At 46.1% G+C, this 24426-nt stretch overlaps 1 protein-coding gene across 5 annotated transcripts; it reads left to right on the top strand.

Moving 5' to 3' along the window:
• The first annotated feature begins 402 nt into the window (after positions 1 to 402).
• Positions 403 to 24426, top strand: filip1b (filamin A interacting protein 1b). Of its 5 annotated transcripts, XM_062467339.1 has the most exons (8): positions 805 to 1118; positions 8691 to 8975; positions 10346 to 10519; positions 10726 to 10904; positions 16192 to 19003; positions 19197 to 19261; positions 19895 to 19952; positions 23539 to 24426. In XM_062467339.1, exons 2-8 carry the CDS (start codon positions 8703 to 8705, stop codon positions 23557 to 23559), a joined length of 3582 nt encoding a protein of 1193 aa, XP_062323323.1. In that variant the 5' UTR covers positions 805 to 1118; positions 8691 to 8702; the 3' UTR covers positions 23560 to 24426. The 5 variants fall into 5 exon arrangements, with proteins under 5 accessions (XP_062323322.1, XP_062323321.1, XP_062323323.1 ...); XM_062467340.1 differs by lacking the exon at positions 19197 to 19261; XM_062467338.1 differs by lacking the exons at positions 805 to 1118; positions 19197 to 19261 and adding an exon at positions 403 to 609 and having other exon boundaries at positions 19895 to 24426.

Here is a 24426-nt window from a genome sequence, read left to right as displayed (position 1 = left end):
GTTTATTAAAAGGACCCACGACACATGGCTGTCACACTGCAATATCACACTTGGTATACTGTGGGGCTGAACTACAGACGTCAATACAGGCAAGTCATTTGACATTCAAGCGATTTAACACGTAACTTGAGTGCGGGTTAATTCAGTTCGACCCACTTATTCAACCCTTAATGGTTGAGGTTGGTGATCCCATTTAATGTACCGTACCCCACAACTTGGCCTTATCTGAGAGAAAGGCGAAGGTTAATGTCACTTGACCGGGCAGAGAGTGAGAGAGTGCTATCCCTGCCTCTGACGGGAGTGGTCAGGCTGGACTTCCCCTGCCGGAGAATGGTTGTGTTCAACTGTCAGAGGGGCTTGGAACTGACTCCCTCCATGTGCTCAGCTGCTAACAGCCATGAGTGAATGAGAACACTAGTTAAATTTAGCCCAGTCACTGCACTGGTCTACACTCCTCTGCCTGGGAACAAAAGGGAAAAGAGAGGAGAAGGTCTCCCTGACATACCAGGCTAGCTTCACTTCTTTCACTATCTGCTTCATTATCCCAGCCTGGATATCCCCAATTTAAGGAAGGACTGACTTTTCAAACAGAAGTGGCTATTGAAAGAGGTGACAGCTGCCCACCACCTACTCACCACTGTACTGCTATGTATCCTCTCGCTTTTGCACTCTTTCTCATTCTCTATCTCTCTCTCTCTTTATTTCTCTTCCTGCCCCCCCCCCCCTCCTATCTCAGCCTTTCCCTCTGCCTCTCACTCTCCCCTCTCTCCTGGTCTTGCCCACTCACTCACTCTTCTCTTTGCTTGCTCGCTCACTCACCCTTTCACTCATCCTCTCAGTGTGTGAAGAAGACTGCTGGCCCAAACTTGGGAGAGGACAAAGCTGGTTGTTTATCTTGTTCTTCTCTTCCTGTGACCCTGACATAGAGGAAGAAAAGGACACAGACTGAGGGATAAGTTAGAAGAGAGGAGGAATAAGATATACTTTTGTGAAACTTCAGTAGTGATGGTGCCTGAGCTTGTCATACACTAACAAAAGTCAAGCAGTTTATACTCTGAGAGTAGTGACTTAGTGACTGAAATATTTACACGCTTACGATTTGGGATTGCTGAGAGCAGGTAAGAAATGATTCCGAATTCTGCCTTTAACTAACTTTTCATATCTGCTTCAAATACACTAGATGTACTGTACATACATGGTCTAATCCTACATGTCCAATAGATGAAGTCCTGTGATAAACCTATATTATTGACCTAACAATTCCACAGACATCCAGTTTATTTATTTGGCTATGATGCTGTAAATATATATCTCAATTCTAATGGAAGATACAGTACCAAACAACAACACCCACTAGTCCATGTGTGTGGATGTTGACTCACAAATGGACGAGACACACTGTGAATCAGTGGGCTGTGATTGAGCGTTAGCGACAGTGCTGGTCTAATGTCCTGTTCAAGCTCAGCTCAGGAAATGGTACATGGGCAGGCATTCATTGATTACATCTTCTACCAGAATAATACTTGAGCTCTCTCTCTCCAGAGGATGGTTGAAATGCAGTGGGCCTAATGGCTAGTGGTGAAAAATGACGCAGCAGAATTGTAATAAATCTAGGTGATTTCCAGTTGAACTGGAACTGAGCTGGGGGTTTTTGTTGTTTGTTTTGTTTTTATAAGAGATTTTACTGATATACTTAACTCATATACTTGGACTCATATCTGGAACTTTTTTAATCCCAGTAAATGAGGTATTTTGGTTTTAAGTAGATTTTTCCAAACACAAGATAAATATTGTACGTACTTTTCCCAAAGGATTCCATTTTTTATGAGAGGGCCCATGAGAGACGTCTGTGTTTGAGGGGACATAGTTAATAGAGGTGGCCGCACCACTATGTTGACATAGTGGCAGCCATTGTTCCATGCACCTTGATCTCTGGAGACAAAAAAAAACTTCCATCAGTAGATTTTCCACAGTTTTTCATGTTATTTTAAATCGGATTTTCAACTGGGAGGAAAAAAATATTTCTGGAACAATTTTGATTGGTGCATCTTGGTTAACAAACTGCTGGATCAGGAAACGCTGACAAGAAAACCTATCATGATGTCATAAAACACATATTTGACCTCAAATGTCACACAGTTCGACTGTGACTATTTGATAATGCCAACATACTATACTTTAAGGCAGTTGAACACATGATTTCTTAGAGGGTAATGACGAGGGCTTTACAGTTGGACAATTTTACTGCCCTTCCTTAATCTTCATTATGATTTTAATGGAGTGTGCTGTCAGCCCCATATCACCGCTAAGCTGGAGACTTACGGGTTATTATGTACGCGCATCAAAATATTTCTGGCTGTATAAGCATCTTCCCCTCCAGCCCGTAACTCACATTTCATACTGCATTCCCCTGTGCTCTTGTAAGTTTGTTGGCAGTGTTCTTCTTTAAATCATCTGCTTTAGTTTGTGCCTGTGTCATGACTTCAGCAGCAGCCAGAAGCCCAAACAGATAAGACGGTGAACCATGAGAACGCTTCACCAATTCAGCTCAGCAATCTTAAGAGTGAGGGAAGCAACTCTTTGTGTTTGGCTTTTAGAATAACACCAGCATTCCTATGGCAGCAGAAGAGTAACCAGAGGTGGTGTGTGTGTGTGTGTGGAGGGGGGGGGTTGTTGTTTATGGGGCTTTGGTCACCCAGTGTGCTTAACAATGAAACTATTATGACTTACTGGCCATCCCTGTCAAAGCTCATGAGTGCAGCACCAGTAACATTGCGTGGAGGCGACTCTGGGACTGAATCCGTCTCAGAGGCAGAGTGGGAGGACCACGTGTTGTTGATGCTTTCATTTCCCACAAGGGTGTGTCTTCACAACAGCTGACCGAGGTATAAAAAATAAAGCATTAGCGCTGGACCATCCGACATCATCAGTCAGTCAGCCTTAAAGTGAGGTCATCTCCCTTGCTCACAGACAGGAGGTAGAGGAAAAGGAGGAAGAGGAGGAAGATAAGGATGAAGAGCAGGACGATGCGGTCAGGTGTATAGTTGGTAACTAATAGAGACTATAGCAGGAAGTCATTACAGGAAGAATTCATCCTCCAATCATCTGAACGTTCCTTAGCTTAGCTCCTTAGCTTAGCTACCGCACCTGGAAATGGCCTGAAAACGGAATAAAGGTGGCTGAGCGGTGAGGGAATCGGGCTAGTAATCCGAAGGTTGCCAGTTCGAGTCCCGGTCATGCCAACTGACGTTGTGTCCTTGGGCAAGGCACTTCACCCTACTTGCCTCGGGGGAATGTCCCTGTACTTACTGTAAGTCGCTCTGGATAAGAGCGTCTGCTAAATGACTAAATGTAATAAAATAAATAAGTAACAATTCAGTAAAAGTCAACAGCTAACCCCACACACACACACACACACACACACACACACTACCTTTCCTCGCCCCTCACCACCTCCCGCTCTTTCTCCTACTTCTCGAGCTGTCTCAATCACTCACACAAACTTCTCTTTCTCTCTCCCCTCTCTGTTCCTCCACTGTCTCTCTCGCCTCTCCGTTTATGAAGGAAGTGACTTCATCCTCATCCCATCTGAAAGGCATGTGAAAGTGGCCTGCTGGAGAACTACAGTACATCTGGCCTGTGATGTCAGCTCACTGGACCCGTTTATGCTGATTAGGCACACTGAGAAAATATGAAAATAAAACCCTGCCATTTCTGCTGCCTAGGCATTCCTGGTGCAGAATGACCTGGACTGGGGAATTTAATTTGTTTGAGAATAGTGAAACTATGGCCCACCCAAATGTCTCTATTCAAAACATGCTGTGCTGCTATTGACATACGGTAAAGCAATAACAGTTTAGTATATTGATAGTCCTTCGTTTCCTAAATGTGAAATATATTTTTGACAGTTTTTGTCGCTGGGCACACATTGCCACTGTAATGCCAGACATTTGGAAGACATTTCCATTTAAGCTGCATGTGATGCATTTCATATTAAGTGAGCATATCCTTGTTCCAGTCAGATTCTGAAATTCTCTATCTGTGCTCACTGAGACCCCTGACCTGGTTTCTAGCTGAGGGTTACTTTGAACCTGGCCACGTTTCGGATTTCTATTTTCATCCAAGCCTTTACAGGGATCTGCTGCCCACTCATCTGTACTTTATGACTGTGACATCCCCTTCTAAGGAGGCAGGTAACGATGAGATGTCACATGGTCAGAGGACATGGTCTATCAAGTTAGACGTGGAGGCACTGGTGTCCACAAAAGACTTCCTGTGTATACAGGACTCACCAAGATAAAGGAAGGTCTAAGTGTTTTCTACAGTCAAAAGTAATGATTCAAATTCAACATGAAGAATAAATAATGAATAAAATGTGTTTCTTATATACTAGTGTAATAATTGGATGGGTAGGCAAAACCCCTGAGTGAGATTTCAAATGAGACTATGTCTGGAGATGTTATTTGAGTAGAATTAATACTTGTGTTGAAAGCTATAGAGATTATTTGGATGAGAACGTGCATGTGTTGGACAGTGACGAGATAAGGGAAATTTATATTTGCATCTTCATAAAATACTACAGACTGTAACCAGACAAGCTCTGCAAGGGGTATGCCTGTCTCAACTGTACAGTCTGTGTCAGCATTTGGCATGAATGTTTGACATTGATAGTGTGCTGGTACGGTACTAGACACACTTGTGTGCATGTTGGTGCACTGTAGTTGATAGGAAGAAGTCCAGTTTTTTCCAGCACACTGGAAAACCGGTGTGTTAAATATGTACTTAAATAAAGATGCCTCGATAGTTTGGTTCTCTCAAGCAAAGTGGCAACTTTTGTCTTCTCTGCACTTGAGACAGACATATCCTGCTGGCACAGAGTTTCACAGTCTTGTTTTAACACTCCAATCAGCCACTTGACTCATTGACCTCGTCTGGTTGCAAGGTTGTCTGGGACTCGGATTGCAACGTGGCTAGCTAGCTACAGCAGGAGTCGTGGAGGAAGTGCTGCCTCAAGTCTGAATGTGAGTTCTACACAGCGATGAGATACTGGAAAGCCTGTCTGACCGTCTGCTCACCCCTGACGGCCAGCGTTCCCCCTTGGTGGGAGACGGAACACAATACACTGTGACTAATCACACACTGTCAAAGGTGTGTGGGACCGGCGCTCAGACTGTACCTCTCTCACCGAGTGTCAGCGGACTGTAACCAAGCTCGGACTCACGGTGAAGTGAGGAGCTTTGTTTTAGTTGTGAGCCCCAATGTTTTCGCTCTCCTCCAGCCTTGCTGCTTACTGACAGTGGCAGCTGCGCTCGCGAATACTACATGGGGAGATGCGGACCCCCAAGTGCATTTATGTGTAATCGTCTGATAAATGAAGTGCAAAGCTGTATTAAGTTCTGTCGTGACATACAATTCCACTCCACAAAGGGTTGCCAAGGTTACCACTGCACTACACATAATGTTTGATTTATGAAATCGTTGAAGTTGACAGTTGGAAACGGTTAAAGTTGACATCTGTACATTGTCAACAAGTACAATTTGTAGCAAGTAAAAGGCTGGGTGGATTGATATTTCCCAGAAGAGGTGATGTGTTGAGGAAAGGATTTTGACCCAAAACATCATCACCACAAACTGAATGTGTAAAACGAAACAGCAGTAGGCCTAACTAAAATAGGTGGCCCAATATTTTGCTGTCTGGATTTTGCTGTCCCCTTTCAACAGTGAGTTATTGTAGCAAAGTCAGCTGGACCCTCGGGTCCTCAAAACAAATCTATTTCTTTTCTCCCATGCCTTTTTTAGTCACATTTGAGTCTTCCCGTGGCTGAATTGAATTCTATGTGAAAGACATTTCACCAAGACATTTCACATTGAGCGACAATATCTTGTTGCGGAATTTGGACAGCTGCCACCACCTGTCAGAACCTTTTTTTTCTTCTTTTTTTTTTTTTAAACCGGTGCTAAGTAGACGAGACTGCAAGACATGCCCTGAGGGGGGCCTTTGCCTCTCCCATACACCACATAAAACCATCTCACGTGCAGCGGTGGAGTTGCAAATTGATCCTACGCATTTCAAATGACTTGTCTGACGACGGGAACGGAAAGTGCTGAGAGCTGACACGTTAAACTTAGCCGAGCACTTAGCATTCTTCTTCTTACCACACCATGTACTTCTGCACTGTAAGAGAATGGAACCATTGCCGCATGAAGCTAGGATGTGGTCTGGTCACCCTTTCAGATCTTAATACCGGGCATGTCAATTACAAATGTGACGGCTGAACCGACTCACACCAGCCATGGTTCCCCAGATTAGCTGCACTGTTATGCCCAGGAAAGAATGTTTGCATGGAGGAGGCTATCAATAACCCCCCATTTTACTTCTAAATATAAACGGGTGTCTTTGAATATCAGAGGTTTTTGAATACCTCTTTAAAACATGCACAGGGAATGCTGGGAAGCAATTCTAGTGGGCAAACGTTCTCTTTAGAGGCTGCCTGACAAGGAGCAGTGATGGGTTATTTACAAGACGGTATCTGGCCAGTGAGGGACCTACAGCTGTGCAGTTCAATTAAAGAATTGGCATCTGTTAGAACGCTGATGACATATAAATTGATAGCCTTTGAGTTTCCTCTCATGGATAAAACCAGCACCAGTGGACAGACCCTAAAAATACACAGAGAAATTTCACTTGCAGACAGCTGTGCATGCAGGCCATTCTGCCCAAGGTCCGGCTCAAATATAGGGGGTTAGGGGTGTGGGGGTCCATCCCTTATTTACCCGGTGACCCTGGATTCACGGGCCGAGAACTCGTGTATCACCCTCAAGCCACAGCTGTCCCAGGTTTTAGCAAGGCTCTAGTGTAAATCAGGGAGACCGGTCTAGCATCTCCATAAATATCTGCTGTGTGATCGTGAGGACTGAGCTGTTGAATCGCCCATGAGTGTTTGAGCTGCACTTCATCACTGCTTAATGCTGCTAAGGTCATCGTGTGAAACAACGTAATTGCCCAAGGAATCATCTGTACTGACTGCCGATCTTTTGCAGATGGAGCAGAATAAACAGAGAGAGTTACCTCCCACCACAGCACCGTTTCATTACAATAACACAATAAATATGGCCACCGCTTCCCCAGAGGGCGTTATAGTTATTTGATACCGAGCTTTTATGTAAACACAGTGTGTAATATTGTGACTGCTGTAACTTCAGGCTTGTCTCGGTTTTATTTTCCTACACACAAGTCTTTGCTTTTGGTTCAAATCAAACTGACACTCAAAATGAAGACAGCTCTTCGGTTATACCCATGAGGGCTTGGCTACTCCCCTGAAACAACTATTAATAACACCCAGCTCTGAAGTGGCTGCTACTATATAGCTGCCAGGATTCTCTCAGTCTGAGTCACCCGCTGCTTTCGTCAGAGGAACAACCTTGAGCAACTCTGGCTCCATTCAGATCCTATGGCCTCATGTTCCTTTCCTGAGGAACCCCACACTGTACCTCCAAGGATGTGGATTTCCCCCTGTGTTTGGGTCTGGGAGACAGCTGTCCGTGTCATCACAGTCGAGGTGCTCTTCTGAGTCACACATTCATACGCGGGGCTAATTGTTCCTCATCTAATGACAAAATGTAATTGCCCATCTGTCAAAGCTGTGGCTTGTGATCCCCACTTTTACCACACATTTACCCCCCCACCCCCGCCCCCCCACACACACATGGGTCTTTGATCAATGTCCAAAGGCAGTCAGGCATTGCGCTCCCCCGATGTGATACGATGGAAGGCACGGTTCTGGCTCTTCGGGGCGATGGAAACTATGGTTCTGAGGTGGAACAGCAGGGGGGCGGGAGTGCTCGCCTGTCAAACCGTGTTCCTGCTCTTTGATTATGAGCATGAAGTCCACGTGTCCTTACACTGACCCTCTCAACATAGTCACACTTACCCATGAAGTACTGCAGGCCCACTTTTGGATAGCACCGCACATATTTCCCGCATGAACATTACACCTAATATACATGTTCGTTTATTCCCATATACAGGAGTGGAGTACATGGTTGGAGTTTCACAATAGTGAGTTTCGAAATGGTCTGTACAACATGTTCTAGTTAATTCCACATGTTCACAAGTTCCCGTGAGAGATGATCTTGTGTGCGCCTTTGGCCTTGGGACCCACACCCTGCCACTAGTGAGATGTTGTGTTCCCACAGGGAAGCTTTGAACGAGACACATTTCTGTTGTTGTCCTGAGAAGTCCTGAGATCGAATGCATCACAAAAGCGAACACTTTTCGTTGTCAAACGTCTTTCTTTTTATTAGCACTACCAGCAAATCAATCCAAATATTTATATGTCCAGTAGAAAACCCATAGCTGACCAATTTTCATTCCAGAAATACCTCCTGGCATATTTTGTGGCAGTGAATATTTTCAGATTATTGCCTCTCTCTCCAGGGATAATAACACAGATGGCTCTGGCCTTGTAAACAAAACATGATCCTCGAGCACAAGCATCAGAGAGAGCATTGATATCACATCCCAGTGGTCGAAAATAGCCCAATCCAAAGCGATAATACTCATTGTTGACACATTGTTGAGTGAGCCAACAGCGAATCAATCCCGAAGATTTTTATGGACTGTAGACTTCTAGATGTGGAATTTAGTATCTTTAAAATAATTTACCATGGTTGTGTACCCATTCCTGCAGCGCCAGGAGAGAATGAGGTCAAGGACCAGTGCGATGGAAGGTCCAGAGGACGAACACATCAACGTGGCCCCGCCCACCAAAACCTTCATCCGAGAGGAAAAGGAGAACACACCAGAGCAGATGAAGAGCAAGATGAAGGGTCAGCCAGGTGAAAGAGAGGGGAAGACGGCCGTGTCAGCGACGGGGAAAACCCCTCCGAAAAACTCAGGGAGAAAATCCGGACTGATAGATCTCTCCAAAGAAGACCTTCTCCGCCTGCTGGGTGTGATGGAGGGAGAGGTTCAGGTGAGTCTCCATGGTGATGTCCAAGTGTGGCTTCCCCAAAGCTGTTCCGGTAGGTTCTAGTACTTTCTCTAAAACAGCTTCCATAGAGAAACTATAGTAATGTTTTAACACCCAAATTCATTAATTAAAAAAATGAATTCGCTTCACAAATTCCTAACCCTAACCTGACCAAAATGTGTTAAATCAAAACATATAGCTGCAGGAGAGGTCTATTTTGGCTGCAAAACAAAAGATGACTGAGTCTTCTTTGGAGCAGCCTAGCCCTGGTCTTCACAGAGCTGTGCTAACACCGGGCCAGGGTCATACTTGGCAGGGTGGAGTCTCACCCTCTGTGTGTCAGGGTTGACATGTTGCTGTGACCTGAGCCACATACTCAGTCTCACTGATACTTATGGCAGCCGATAAGAGGCCTGGTCCACACCTCAGCCAAAACACTGTTTACATCCCTTCAAATACTCAACCTGTGCTTGCTAAAGTTTGGCCTGGCACTACGGTCTCATCTCCAAAATTCGAACCCCACCCAGCTGACAACTCAGGTACACATACTTAAATACCTTCCCAAATTATATGAAAGGAAAAAATAGAGTTTGGTTCAGGATACTGCTCACAATGCCTCTATGGTGCCCCCCCACAGATGGTTCAGGGTGGACTCAGGAAACAGACCTAACTGCTGCCCAGCAATAAGCCTGATGATTACTTTCTAATGGAGTTCCATTTATAAACCATCCTCCAGGGACAGAATGTCGTCGGTATCCATGCCCCCCCACCCTGTCCCGCTTTCCATGGTTGATCTGCTTGGGTGTGTACACGAGATCGCTTTCCATTAGCACTAGAGCCGCAAAAACATCATGAGTGAAAAGGTCAACATAATGCACCGGCATGCTCTGAAAGACCATTCAACAGAAGAATGGTGATGTTCATGGTATCGAAATGACTTGCAAATGATATTCTAAATGACGATAACAGGGATAAAGACTAAACTGTCTGTCAACCATTTCGAGGAGAGTAATAAGAAGAACTCTTGTAGTCTCCTCCATCCCTATGCAGGAATGCGTGTTATGAGAATTGAAAGTATGAAAGAGGACCTGTCAGGGCGACCAGCTGGGGAGAACAGCACTCCCTTGTGGTTATTTAATGTTGTTTTTTATTCTCACCCCACCCAGTGGACAATCCTGGATACATCAAACATCTAAAACCCCCAACCAAACAAAAACCCACACATTGAAATTGAATTATAACTGATAAATATAAAGAGTAAAACTACAGAGTTCAAGCTTAATGTGTCAGCAGTGTTTTACTGTTTTGAAGCACTGTGTCGCGTCACACGGGGAACTCTTCCCAACTCTTCCCGCTGTTCCTTCCTTCCTCAGGCACGAGAAGACATCATCCACATGTTGAAGTCGGAGCGTCCGCGACCAGAAGCCCTGGAGGCTCACTACGGCTCGGCGCTCCCCTCCAAGCCCCTCCTGGCCCTGCAGAGAGACAGCCTGCTGACCACCAACACGACAGCTCTGGATGACGTCTACGACACACCCATGGCTGAGGTGAGCGTCTGCTGTATTTCAACCACTCTGATGTGGCTATGCTGTATTTCAACGATACGAAATACAACTGTAATCGGCCCCGACTTCGATCAAGAGTTTCAAAAATGGACTCTCCAGGAACCGCAGTGTACTGTGCATGAGCTGAACGTGACCACTGGGCCCCTTGACTCCCTCCTCATCCTCCTCCGCGTGTCTCTCTCCGCCAGCTCGACCGGCTGGAGGAGAAGCAGAGGGAGACGTACCGGCGCATGCTGGAGCAGCTGCTGATGGCGGAGAAGTGCCACCGGCGCACGGTTAACGAGCTGGACGGGGAGAAGCGCAAGCATGCCGACTTCATGAACAAGAGCGACGACTTCACCAACCTGCTGGAGCAGGAGAGGGAGAGGTGAGAGGAGCACCCCGCGCCGCGCGGGGAGGGAGAGGGAGAGAGAGAGAGAGAGAGAGAGAGGGAGAGGGAGAGGGAGAGGGAGAGGGAGAGAGAGCTATTTTTCCAATACTCAAACAAGTGACAAAGGACAGCGTGTCCCCGTCATGTTCTGCGCACGAGAGGCACATGAGGGGCGCAGGAGGAGCACACACTGTAGTGCAGGATGGAAGATAGGAGGTTGGCAAGGGGTCGGGGGGGGTCAATGGCGTGTGTGTGGGGGGGAGGGGGGGGGGGTCGGAATCCCCTATCATACCCTGTGCCGTCCTGCCACTGCCTGCTATACCCGCTGTTTCTGGGAAGCCCACAGAGACCCCGCAGTGGAAGCCACATGAGACGCAGGGGCCCAAAGGGAGCTTGGCAGGCCACAGGCGTAGCGTGTAGGACACACAGGGAAGTGAGGTCCCGAGGGGCCCTGCCAGCCACCGATGATTAGGGCTGACGGAGGCCGAGCTCCAGGGAGCGCTGAATGGACCCGGACAATGAAAGCGGACACACCAGGCGGGGGTCATGCGGATAGTGTAGATGGAGCCCTTACAATGGCACTAGCATGGAATGGCGATGCGAGCACAGCGGCTAAACCCTTTTACAGTGACAGTGAGGGGGGGGGGGGGCTTGCTGGAGTTTAAGAATACCGCTTCTTAGATTCACTGTACTGTGGCAGAATCACATACATGACTTTGTTACGGCCTTTCGAAATCTGGACAGGCTTATTTCCACTTAACGCATCTTTCCCAAGTTGTCTTTTCTCCATCATACAGCCCATTTATACAGTGAAGGCCATCTGACGAACACCTTTATTCGACTGAGGCACTGAGGAAGTATGTGAATAGGTCAGGACCAAAAAAAAGAAAGAAGGAAAAACAGACTCAATACCAGCACGATGAGCCCAGGTGGAATTTGTGAGGCTCATATAGGAGCTGGAATCCAGATGTCAATCTGAGCAGCAGGCAGTGCCACAGACAACACACTTCCTACCCCTCCAAAGAGCAGCAAGTCTGAACAAATCAGATGACGTTCATGACATCACCTGAGGCACGCAGGCCAATCAGATTAGACCCAGATTGGGGATCGGTCAGATAGACACGACGTATCAGCACCCAATCCATCTGTACAGTGCTTCGCATGGCCAAGTCTACTCTAAGCATATACCAGAGAGGCCAAGAGTTGTTTGGCTGCAACAGCTAAATATTTTGGGGTGTTTTGACAGTGAGGTTGCACGCTTGTTGAGGATGTTGTGCTTGGCAAAATGTCTGGATCTTATTTATTCACCGACATGGAGTTCCGTGGTCATGGTTTAGAAACCAAAGCAATCAATGTTCTACATTAGGAAAAGGCCACCCGCTTGCAATGTGCATAATAATGAATGGCACATAACAATATGCTCTGCATCTGCAACACTGGAATACTACACGTGAATATCGCATACTGTATATACTGCTGCATTCAAATCTTTGCAATCAGTCTGCATCAAAGAGTTCCTCAATTCCGTGCTTGAGCCTGTGCCGCTCGAAGCGTTCAAGCCATCCACACGCTCGAGGAGGGATCATCCATTCGCAGCTCTCGGCCTGCGGTGAAAAATGTATTCCCGTGCCGAGAGACAGAGAGGGTGAGAAGAAGGAGAACAGGCAAGGAGATGACAGGGGGGCGAGCAGGAAACAAACGCCAGGGCCAAGCCCGGGCAGGCCCAGCTGCAGACCACACTCTCTCCAACTTCAAAGACTTTATTGTACACGTCAGACAGGCCAGTGAAACGGTGGTCCAATGTTCTCCTCGGTGGTGTAGCACAGGAGTGAATTAAGGAAGTGCCCGTGACGGGTGGGCTCAGTCGGAGTCACGTTGCGCTGGGGTGTTGCGGAGGTCGGGATGTTTGCAGCCAGAGACTTGCTTGAGTGGACGACTTAACACATTTACAGAGGTTTCACGGTTAGTTTGATAGGTCTGAAGATGACAGTATTTATTTGGGGATTAGGGTTGGTAAGCTGAGAAAAACGAGTTGACCGCATACATTCAGTTTAAGTTTCTCTTGATTAAAATTCTATTGATAATGTTCATAAGACCATGTGAAATGTGTTATTTTATTTATACTGTCTTGGCTGGCCAGGGATAACACCAGGTGACTGTTATTCTAAGCCCTGTTTATAGGGAGCCCATGCTAATGAAGACTTTATCTCTTCATGGATTGCAACTGCTGTCAGTGTGCTTTTATTAGGTCATGTTTCTCCGCCATCTTATTTCAAGTCTTTCACAGCTTATTTCAAGAGACATCTTAGCAATATTCTACCATAGATGTACCATGTATACACCCAACACACACACTTTCGAGCTCTTTTAGGTTGAACCCCATCCTACTCTACCGCTCCCTCCCCTCCCCTCCCCTCCCCTCCCCTCCCCTCCCCTCCCCTCCCCTCCCCTCCCCTCCCCTCCCCTCCCCTCCCCTCTCCTCCCTGCTGGTGTCTCTCAACAGCGTGTGATAACACATTCCTCCAGGGTGGAATCATCTCAGAGACACTCGGTGGGTGATGTCATCCCAGGCACCTGTGAAAGGATGCCAGGTCACAGAGGGGAACTCTGCCAGGGTAATAAGATGTTCTCTGTTTACACTTCAGAGACCATTGCAGAACCTCCCTCACTGCCAGTCTCTCTGTGAGGTCTATAAACTGTTTATCTGTGTGGTGTGAACATGATATTGCGGGAATATCTGTTTTGGGTACCATCTCTTGGTAACACAGGGTTAGCTCCCGTTGGGGCGAACATATTGCCCTTGAGAAGAATATACAGAAATGTGGCTATGGCGACTGTAACTGGTTTGACATTAGCAGCCTAAGTGGGTTTTAGCAAAGGTGCCGTGTGTTTATCTTGTCCCACGCGTCCCTCCCATCGCTGACAGGCCTCTGTCATCAGTGGGGCTATGAATAGCAATGACCACAAGGAAACATTCAGGTCATCTGCTATAGAAGTTACTTTATAATGCCACGCTAGTTGAGGGGAAAGGTCATACCAGTGTACTCACACATCAGACCCTGCAGTAAGGAATGAGTAAACACCATGTCTTAGCATAGCACTGGATCTAATTAATGCTTTGTCTCACGACCAGGTTTCACTGGATACATTGAAGAAGGCTGATAGTGCTCATGAACTACTATATATGTGAAACACTGCACAGACCATTAATACCGTACATGCTGTGAGCTATCATGCAACAGTTTATCCGCATTGCTGTTAATCAGCAGCATTCTCTGTGTGAAGGCCACTCTGGACCTTGTGACGCAAGTTTTACGATTAGTCCTCCCAGTGACATCACCCGTGTGGCATTCCGGATTATTCTAGATTCACAAGACCACAAGTGTTGTTTCTCTGGAGAAACGTCTTGGGAGCTGAAGCTTAATGAGGGTGTCACACATGGCAATATTTGAAACTTTTCCCCAACATTTGGTGGTCACATTCACTGGGTTTTTAGCATCTACACACTGTACATGTTTGAAACCACTTTGGTGAGAAATAAAGTACGTATTCTGTGATTTCGCCAATGGAGCCTCATGAGAACATACACAGGTGACATTTGATCTTATTGATTCTATCTGCTGTCTACTATCTAGGAACAGGAAAGTAGCTCCAGTCTGGTATTGTACTCTCCTAAACCAAACTATCCCTTTGCATTGTTGCCCAGTTTCTATGGAAACACTGTCAGCTGCAAGACGAACAAGACAATTGGGTCAGGCCAGACAACAGAGTGGAAGCGATTCTATCTGACAGTATGTTTACTTGTGTACCTGTGTTTAAAAGGCTCTTGAAAACCTTCCGACTTTTCCTGCGACGACCACGTTTTCACGCACCGGGGAGAAGAAAGGGAAAAGGAAGAGAAAGAGGGGAGATTTAGTGTGAGAAGCCTTCCCCTCTGCCTTGAACCCCTCCTCCTCTGTGTCCAAACAAGGGCACCACCATTATATGCCTTATATGGGACGGATGACATCACCAGCTACTGGAGCAGTGTTGGTTTTACACAACATTCACATTTCATTGTCCATTGATGACATGTTTGGAATGTGATGGCTAATTCCCTGTGGAGTGGGGGCCCTCTCGGACCTTGTGAGAGTCTTAGCCATCCGGCTCTCCTGCACAATTCAAAACACACTAGGCATGGAGGTACCTGCCCTGCATCGTGTCTACTGGGTAAGTTTTAGACAGTTTCAGACCAGACTGAAGCCTTTGAAAACTATGGGCAAACAAGGCACAGTCTGGTTGCTATCATGACTATTGTTAGAGTGGCTGTTTCTCTGTGTGCTATGCAGGGAGCATTTGTTTGTAATGCAAAGCAAGGTTTTGGAAACCAAAGACAAGTGCCGTGCAGTTCTGTGTTGCTGATTATGCATAGAGGTTCCTGATGTGGTTTGTGTGTGTGTGTGTGGCTTCCACATGGAAACGACCTGTTACAATCTCCCCGGGAGCACTCGCACATCGGGATCCGCAGCAAGACTCCCGCAGAGCTTAGTTAAACATTTACTCATGTGACTCCATCAAGGTCCAATCGCACAAACAGGTGGCAGCCTCCCCCTGTTTGAGGCCCGCTCGCTTTGTCATTACCCTTCCACGGTAGTGCGTCTGTGATGTGGCACCTTGCGGTCACATCGCATCACCGGCTCGGTGCGCAGGTCAGCGAGCGGGACCCCTGTTGGTGAGAATCACGAGGGTTCGGGATTTAATCTGCCTCCCTCCTTTGTTCCCTCTCTCCTATCATGCCTGGGCCATTTCTTCTGCTCGCCTGCCTCCCACTCAGGCTGCCACTGCCCACAGGGTTCTAAGGGGGGGATGCTCTCATTCAGAGTCTGGTCAGACTTCTCCGGGAGCGTCCGGGGCGACACTCCACTGCCTCGTTCACTTTAGCGTCCGTGTGCAGGACATGAGTAATGATAGTGCATGAAAATTGAACATAGAATGACAGTGTTAGCAGATGCAAGAGGCAATTGATTTGTTAATGTTGCCGGAGTAACGGCAGAAGTGGAACTGCTGAATTAATAACGCTGGCGTTTTCCACCATTTCACTCACATATTTCTAATTCGCCCTGTCCCTGTCTCTCTCGATTCCTCTATTTCTCTCTCTCTCTCTCTCTCTCTCTCTCTCTCTCTCTCTCTCTCTCTCTCTCTCTCTCTCTCTCTCTCTCTCTCTCTCTCTCTCTCTCTCTCTCTCTCTCTCTATCTGTTTCTCTCTCTCTGTTGCTCACTCTCCCTCCCTTTCTCTTTCTCTCAGATTAAAAAGGCTGCTGGAGCAGGAAAAGGCGTACCAGGCTCGTAAAGACAAGGACCACAGCCGAAGGCTAGAGAAGGTCCGAGAGGAGCTGGTCCGACTGAAGTCCTTTGCCCTGATGCTGGTGGACGAACGGCAGCTCCACATCGAGCAGATCGACCTGCAGAGCAACAAGGTCCAGGACCTCAGCCAGAAGCTGCAGGAGCGAGAGCAGCGCCTGACCGCCGCGACCGGCACGGCCCAGGAAGACAGCCAGAAGGTCCTCAAGCTCGAGGTGGAGTTGGAGCACAAGGCCGCCAAGTTTTCCCAGGAGCATGAGGAGATGACCGCCAAGCTGGCCAACCAGGAGTCCCAGAGCCGCCAGCTCCGCCTGAAGCTGGCAGGCCTGGGCCACAGGATCGAGGAGCTGGAGGAGAGCAACCGAGCTCTGCAGAAGTCGGAAGAAGACCACCAGGAGCTGAGAGACAAGATGAGCAAGGGGGAATGTGGGAACTCCAGCCTCATGGCGGAGCTGGAGAGCCTCCGTAAGAGGCTTGTGGAAATGGAGGGAAAAGACGAGGAGATCACCAAGACGGAGAGCCTTTGCAGGGAACTGAGAAAGAGACTGCAGGACGAGGAGAGCCATGGCAAGGAGCTGAGGCTTGAGGTGGACAAACTGCAGAAGAGAATGGTCCATCTGGAGAAACTGGAGAGCACTTTTGACAAGAGTAAAACCGAATGTTCACAGCTTCATATAAACCTGGAAAGAGAAAAGAACGTGGCGAAGGATCTGGCTATTGAGATGGAGGCGGTGAAAAGTCGTGTGAGAGACTTGGAGGGTTCGGAGTTGAGACTCGAGAAGGTGGAAATGGGCCTGAAGGATGACCTGATGAAGCTCAAGTCCTTCACAGTGATACTGGTGGACGAGAGGAAGAACATGGCGGAGAGAATCAAACAGGAGGAGCAAAGAAGTGACGATCTGAGTAAGATGTTCAAAACGGAGCAAGGCAAGGTCATGGAGGTCACAGAGAAGCTCATTGAGGAGAGCAAAAAGCTCCTCAAACTGAAATCGGAGATGGAGATCAAAGTGACAAGCTCGACTAGAGAGAAGGACGAACTGAAAACAAAACTCGCAAGTGAAGAGGAAAAGTGCAGGGATCTGACATGCAAGGTGAGCGCAATGAAAAAGCGCATGGACGGCCTGGAGGAGGCGGAGAGGGAATCGAGAACAACCAGGGCCAACCAGGACAACTACAGACACCCCGACGAGGACAACAAAATCAAGGAGCTGACTCTGGAAGTTGAGAGACTCAAAAACCGCCTCAAGCAACTCGAGGTGGTGGAAGGTGATCTGATGAAGACGGAGGACGAGTACGACCTCCTGGAGAAGAAGTTCCGAATGGAGCAGGACAAGGCCAATGCCCTTTCCCAGTTGCTGGAGGAGATGAAGGGTCACATTGCCAGGAACAAGGCCATAGAGAAAGGGGAGGCCGTCAGTCAGGAGACTGAGCTGAGAACGCGATGCAAGATGGAGGAGGCCAAGACCAGAGACCTTCAGGCAGACGTCCAAGCCCTGAAGGAGAAGATCCACGAGCTGATGAACAAGGAGGACCAGCTCTCCCAGCTGCAAGTGGACTACTCTGTTCTCCAGCAGAGGTTCATCGAGGAGGAGGACAAGAAGAAGAGCATGATCCAGGAAGTGGCGAGCCTCGCCAAGGAGCTGGAGGCCACCAAGCGTTACAGTCGTGCCTTGAGGCCCAGCATGAACGGCAGGAGGATGGTGGACGTGCCGGTCACCTCTGCTGCTGTGCAAACAGACCTGGTGACCAGTGAGCCTGTCGAAGAGGAAACCCCCGCGGTGTTCATCAGGAAGTCGGTCCTGGAGGAGAACCACATTATGAGCAACCTGAGGCAGAAGGGTCTGAAGAAGCCCACCGTTCTGGAGCGTTACCCGCCCGCTGCCACGGAGCTGAGCATGAGAAAATCCTGGATCCCCTGGATGAAAAAGAAGGAGGCGATCACCGTAACTCAGACCGGCCCCAACAAGGTGACTTCTCTGGACAACGAGGAGTCCTTCCTTCGTCCCCCCGAGGTGACCATGTCGCAAAAACCTGGCCAGCCTCTGCGCATCCGAGTAACCCCCGACCACAAGAACAGCACGGCCACCTTGGAGATCACCAGTCCTAGAGCCGAGGACTTCTTCTCCAGCACCACCATCATCCCCACCCTCGGCCTGCAGAAACCGCGGATCACCATTGTCCCCAAGCCCACCACCATGTCCTCCAAGAGCAGGGCCGGCGAAAGCTTCGGGGATCCCGACAGGGCCAAGTCCCCGGTCACCATAACCACCATCTCCAGGGCCAAATCCCCCGAGGAGCGTCGGAGCGCCTCCTCAGACAGCGGTGCCTTCTCCCCCGTCTCCATCATCACGGTCAGCACCACCCCAGTGTCTGAGGCAGCCTCACCGGGGGCCCAGGAGATGACAACCGGCCACGCCGTGTTCAAGGTGACCCCAGACAAGCAGACAGTGCCGGCTCCTGTCAGGAAATACAACTCCAACGCGAACATCATCACCACCACTGAGGACAACAAGATCCACATCCACCTGGGCCCGCAGATCAAGCGGTCTGCAGAGGGAGGCAGCAACAGCAGTCCCATGCTCACCATCAGGCCCCTGACCGTGAGCACGGAAAGCAAAGACACCGCCACAGGGACGGTGCTTCGCTCGCCACGCCACCCGAACGCCACCCCGGGAAAGACCACCCCCAGCAAGGTGACGAGCAGCATCACCATCACCCCCATCACCTCAGCACCCTCCAGACCAACACAGTCAGTGGTAAGTATCATACGTGATCCGTTTCATCGCACAATCATTCTCGTATTCTGTCCTCTCAGTATGTTAGCTGAGTTGTCAATTTCATAGTAAAACTATGAAATGATGCACTGGGGTCAAGTTTACAGTTTGATTCAAATATTTGTGACCTTTTAGACAGAAATATCTAAATGTTCTCCAATCTTCTATATTTCAGTTGCTTCTGAAATGTTTCAAAATGATATCAGGTGGTGTGTGCTCCCTAGATAGCACTCTGTCAAGGTATATAAACAATTGAATACATTCCCTGTGAATAATACTAACACTGGAATGAATTGCTGATTGACGGTAGAAGGGCCATTCAAAGGGTCTTGTGTGGAAACACAAACACTGTACTGGCACCGACTGACCATGTTGTTCCTCCCCTTTCACTAAAAATGGACCAGTGATGACCAATTTGGATGTTTTACTAAAGTGGGCAAACCTTCACATTAGGAGTAGAAAAGCAGAAATGAACATCACACAGTTTAACAAAATTTCTAACCTATTTGGCACAGCTTTGAAAACACACTTGCCCAATTCTTTGTTTAATGTAACAGACACTGTATTAAAAATGTTCAAAGCTATATTCAGCATGGTGACATTCCTTAAAAACACGATTATGGCTATAAATATGACGACACACAATGACGTTTTAGATTTACAATATCCAAGATGGCCACCCCTTGTCATCCCAAACTGCCGTAAATGAAGTTTATTTCTATCATGGAATGTATGCGATTTCCTATACTGTAGCTTTCTTGCTTAAATTCAGTGCCCCCAAAAATGCACTTACAGTACATTTTAAAGGAGGATGTTAATTGATGACGATGTTTGATTTTTGTCTCAGTGTGCATGTTGTATGATTTATTTCAGCCCGGTTCGGATGTGCAGTCAACTCGGGCCGCGGCCACACGAATCCCTGTGTCAAAAGGTATGAAAACGGGGAAGGCTGTTCTGGGTATGTCCACGGTTACCAGGTTAGAGTCACGAGCAGAGAGCCAGTCAATGAAAATAGAAGTGAGGAAGTCTGCAGTCTGCAGATCTGTCTCCTCGGGGGGAGGGAAGAGCTGAGAGCCACACGCTGCCATGGAAACACACCTCCCAGGACTCCACATGATTCCCCGCTTATCCTGTCTTCTTCCAAAAACAGACAGGGCACATACAAAATGCTTATCTGCACAGACACACTGCAGGACATCTTTACGATTTAAGACACAGCATACTGTAGCTTTATATATACTATATATATATATATATATATATAGACAGATTCAGTGAGCATTCTTCCTGTACAAACAATGATATTGCTTTGTCCGCACATTGTATTTTGAAATATATGTTTGTCCTGTTTATCCATGTGTTTTTCAAGCTGTCAGAGTGACACAAAAGCGTTTCCATTGCATGTTTTCATGTGCCTGAATGCAATGCTTTTTTTGTTTTAATTGACACAATCAGACTAATTCTCATCAGGATTTTCACACTGTGAGTAGACATTTTTGTTTCATGATTCATTTTGCCAATACCATGTATATTTCACCCTGACTCATGGAGGTTTCCGGATACCAAATCTCCCTGAAATGTGTGTATAAAAGCCAATTTGATCATTTATCTTCCACACGTATTTGTTGCACCAGTAAAATAAACTTTTTCTTTGAAACACAACATAAGACTTCTGGATATCCGTACACCATTGATGTAAAAAGGTTGCAGATGCCAAAAGGTCAGTGAAGTAAAGTTTCACGTCATGCAAAGCATGCACTATAGTGTATGTACTGTAGGTGAGTAAACATTACAGTAGGAAGCCTCCATCTAGTAATACCTTTTCTGTTTTCGGTGACTCATCTGCAGAACAGCCCAAACAAATGACGAACATGACCCGTAATGTCATCATCCGGCTTGCATGAGATGTATAAGCCACAAATCAGATTGTATATAAAAAGTCGTCCGTCTAATTTTTAAGGGGAATTTTTCTTGCAAATATCAAAGACACGGACACAGACGTTACCTGGGTTGAATTTCAAACTAATACAGTTGTTTCTCTTAGTGTTAGTACTTCAAAACGACCCTTGATTGCAAAGTTGTTAATTTTGCTTATGGCAAATCCTTTTTCTCAGTGAGTCAGAGAACTTTACGGAGAGAGTATAGGAGAGATTCCCAGAGTGGAAACAGAAGGAGACAGATCATGTATTGGCCCAGATTCCTGATATGATCTAGCCCGGCTGTAAAGGATTTGATTGATGGACTTCCTGAGGACCCACCACAGCATGTGACACAATGTATAGTTGAGGGCAGCACATTTGGGTGTCAGGCATGACATTTTATATTCACTTTGGTATTTTTGGTAGGATATAGACCAAACAGAGACTTGTAAAATAAATTAATAAGTAAAATAAACAGACAAAATATTATTTACATTATGATCATTCAAGTATGGCCTTTTTACATAGAGACACAGGTTTTTATTCAATCCTTTTATTCAATCCTTGATACTCCAATCCTTAATTGCGTTTAACAGCATGTTAAATAGATGAAAACTGTACAAAAGGGAAAAGGGCTGTGACAAAATGATGGCATGAAGTCATGTAACTGTTGGCCTGTCTCTCCTGTACCAATTCTCTGTTTCTCTCACTGCCTACTGCTTTTTTTGCTCTCCTGACGGCCGCCTTTCTCTTCCACTCATCTCATCTCTCCAGATACACACACTGAAAAAAGAATATTGTAGGAGTCTCATTCAGATCTAATCACTTCCAACACTGCCCCCTTTCAGTACCTCCCATCTTCCCTCTTCTCCTGACCCTTTTCGTTTCCTAAACCAAAACATGAATGCAGAAAATATGGGAAATTGCTTGCTTCAAAAGCATCTCAAATACTGTAAAGGCACTAGAAGAATGTCTCTATTTATAAATAAACAGCTCCCTCACATGGACAGATGTTGACATAACTATATAAACGTGCAAACATTGAGAGCAAATAAAAAACGTATTCTTCTGTTTGGAATAGGTCAGCAATACAGTATGTACATTTAGTCATTTTATTTACATTTACATTTGTAGGCATGTAGGCATTATGTACAATAAATAACCAATCATTTTGAAATGGAGAACTTCACATAAACATCCAAGGGATCTATTGATTGACCACTGGTCACCTCATTGACTTTTTTTCCACAGATGGACCATAATCAAAACCATAATTAAACAAGGATGTGGTAGGATATCCTGAGATCACAAAACTAAACAGATCCGGGTCCAGATAGAAAAATTCCACTCAAGGTGCTGATGCTCTCATTGTTAAGACTTGATTAAACATGGCCTCTGAGTAATTAAGAAATACTTAAATCTGTAAGCAACCTTCCAATCTAAACTGATAACAAATGACCGATGCAAAACGTATCCCACTATCCTAATGAGCTAGAATGGATGAACAAAGGTTTACATAATCAGTCAAATGAGGCAAATAAGAAAGACTCACTGATGTCAGGGTTCAAGGGAGGGCATCCCTGGATAGCCAACAAAGCAGTGCAGATGGAGAGAGATGGGTAGCAGACCAAAGCAAGGCATGTTCATAATAAGGGCGATGGCTTCAGTTGAGTCCCCTCTCTTGGGAGAAGCATCTGGAAACCAGGGCTGTGTATTTGTGAAAAGCTGAAACACAGAGACTCACAACAAGGATATTTGACTTTGATTTCAGCTACATCCTGCACATGTAAGCCATCATCCCCCTGGGGTTGATTTTGGTGGCTCAAACCATCACTCCTGGTTAAACCGTCAGAGCCTATTTCTTTTTTTTTTGTACATATTTAGTCATTTAGCAGACGCTCTTATCCAGAGCGACTTACAAAAAGTACAGGGACATTACCCCCAAGGCAAGTAGGGTGAAGTACCTTGCCCAAGGACACAAGGTAATTTTGCTTGGCCAGAATCAAATCGGCAACCTTCTGATTAATAGCCCGATTCCCTAACCGCTCAGCCATCTGACTCCCTAAATATAATGGTACAGTCTACTCTCAATTTACGGAGGATCCCATCGGTTATTTTACTGGACAATGACAACAAGGGTCACAGTGTGGATCCACAGACAATAACTGTTAATACTTTTACTTAACTTTTACAAATGCGTTGATATTAACGCATTTGCTTCTATTAACAAACATTTGGCTGCTGAGTTATACAGCAATTTCATGAACATCTTCATGCCATTGTGCTGATTTAGGACATCATGTTTTTAACTTGCAACATTCCGACCTGTAATCTGTAACTTTTTAATTCCCGGCTTGGTGAAAGGTTAGTTAGCTGAACTATGATTTCTTCTGTGAGAATACTAGACATTGAGAGAATACACCCACTACAATGATAAAGGTTTTCAGCTCGACTCTGTTTGTAAAATTGCCTTGTACAATTCGGTTGGTCAACCCTCAAGGTAACATAAAAACATTAACATTTGAATTTCTATATTTTTATGTTGGCTTTCTGGCACAACATGCCACTCATTGTGCTAAACAACTTTTGTTCCCACAGGAAATGTTATGCACTATGTGATTGAGCCTAGATGAACATTGATGTGGATTTCCTACACCTTCTCTGACAACCACTCTGGAGTGCAACTCTTTTGTCATTGTGTGCTGCCACAGAGTCATCAACATCCTCGTAAGGGAAAACATTGAGCTGAGGTCTTGAGGGGCAGACGTGTGTGAAGTGTCTATGACATTTCTGACAGGAATTGGGTTGGGATTTGACTGAGAACTAAGACAAATTATCCTGGAGAGATACAGTATACAAATGTAACTGAGTAGTTGTTAAGGAGTGCACATAAAACCCCTAAATAAGTATTATCTACAGTGTGTAAAAAGATAATGTAATTTATAATAGGCCGAATTTAAATGACTAAAGTATGTGACATTGAAATAGCCAATATTCCCTTCAGGGTAAATTGAGGCAAATGTAGCATATTGACAGCTTTTGAGGGAGACACATTTTGATGGATTGATCAAGATAAGATAGGGAGTGATAACACTGAACCCAAATGTAGTTAACAATTGTTACAATATTTCTTGTCACTATAGTGTTGTGTAAAAACAGAGTTACGTTTTCTCCCAATTATAATCATCCCTACACATGATTTGATGATTTAAACGATGCTGATTTAAAAGTGCTTCTCATGAAGAGGTGGAGGAGGGTGTGGGTGCCATTAAATATACTGGCATCTTAAAGTACTTAGACATTTTTGGTTCCTAGCAGGTAACAGAACAAGCACAACATCTTTCCTGAGATTAATGAATTTATGTTTTGTATCTTGCAATGTTGAACTTTTTGAAGCAGTTATTAAACAAGCATACTTGCATTTCTTGATATGATTTAGCCTACTGTACTGTGTGGCTCATTGCAATGACAAGCAATTTAATTATA

The sequence above is a fragment of the Osmerus eperlanus genome, chromosome 8 (genome assembly GCF_963692335.1).
Source record: "Osmerus eperlanus chromosome 8, fOsmEpe2.1, whole genome shotgun sequence".
Classification (NCBI taxonomy): Eukaryota; Metazoa; Chordata; class Actinopteri; order Osmeriformes; family Osmeridae; genus Osmerus; species Osmerus eperlanus.
This window is presented reverse-complemented; position numbering and strand designations above follow the sequence as displayed.

What these genes read in the sequence shown, in the direction of transcription:
- filip1b (XM_062467338.1), top strand. Translation starts at nt 8,703, where the DNA reads ATGAGGTCAAGGACCAGTGCGATGGAAGGTCCAGAGGACGAACACATC. An exon ending in ACGACACACCCATGGCTGAG is followed by an intron (nt 10,520 to 10,725) that starts GTGAGCGTCTGC and finishes TCTCTCCGCCAG; the next exon opens with CTCGACCGGCTGGAGGAGAA. An exon ending in CTGGAGCAGGAGAGGGAGAG is followed by an intron (nt 10,905 to 16,191) that starts GTGAGAGGAGCA and finishes TCTTTCTCTCAG; the next exon opens with ATTAAAAAGGCTGCTGGAGC.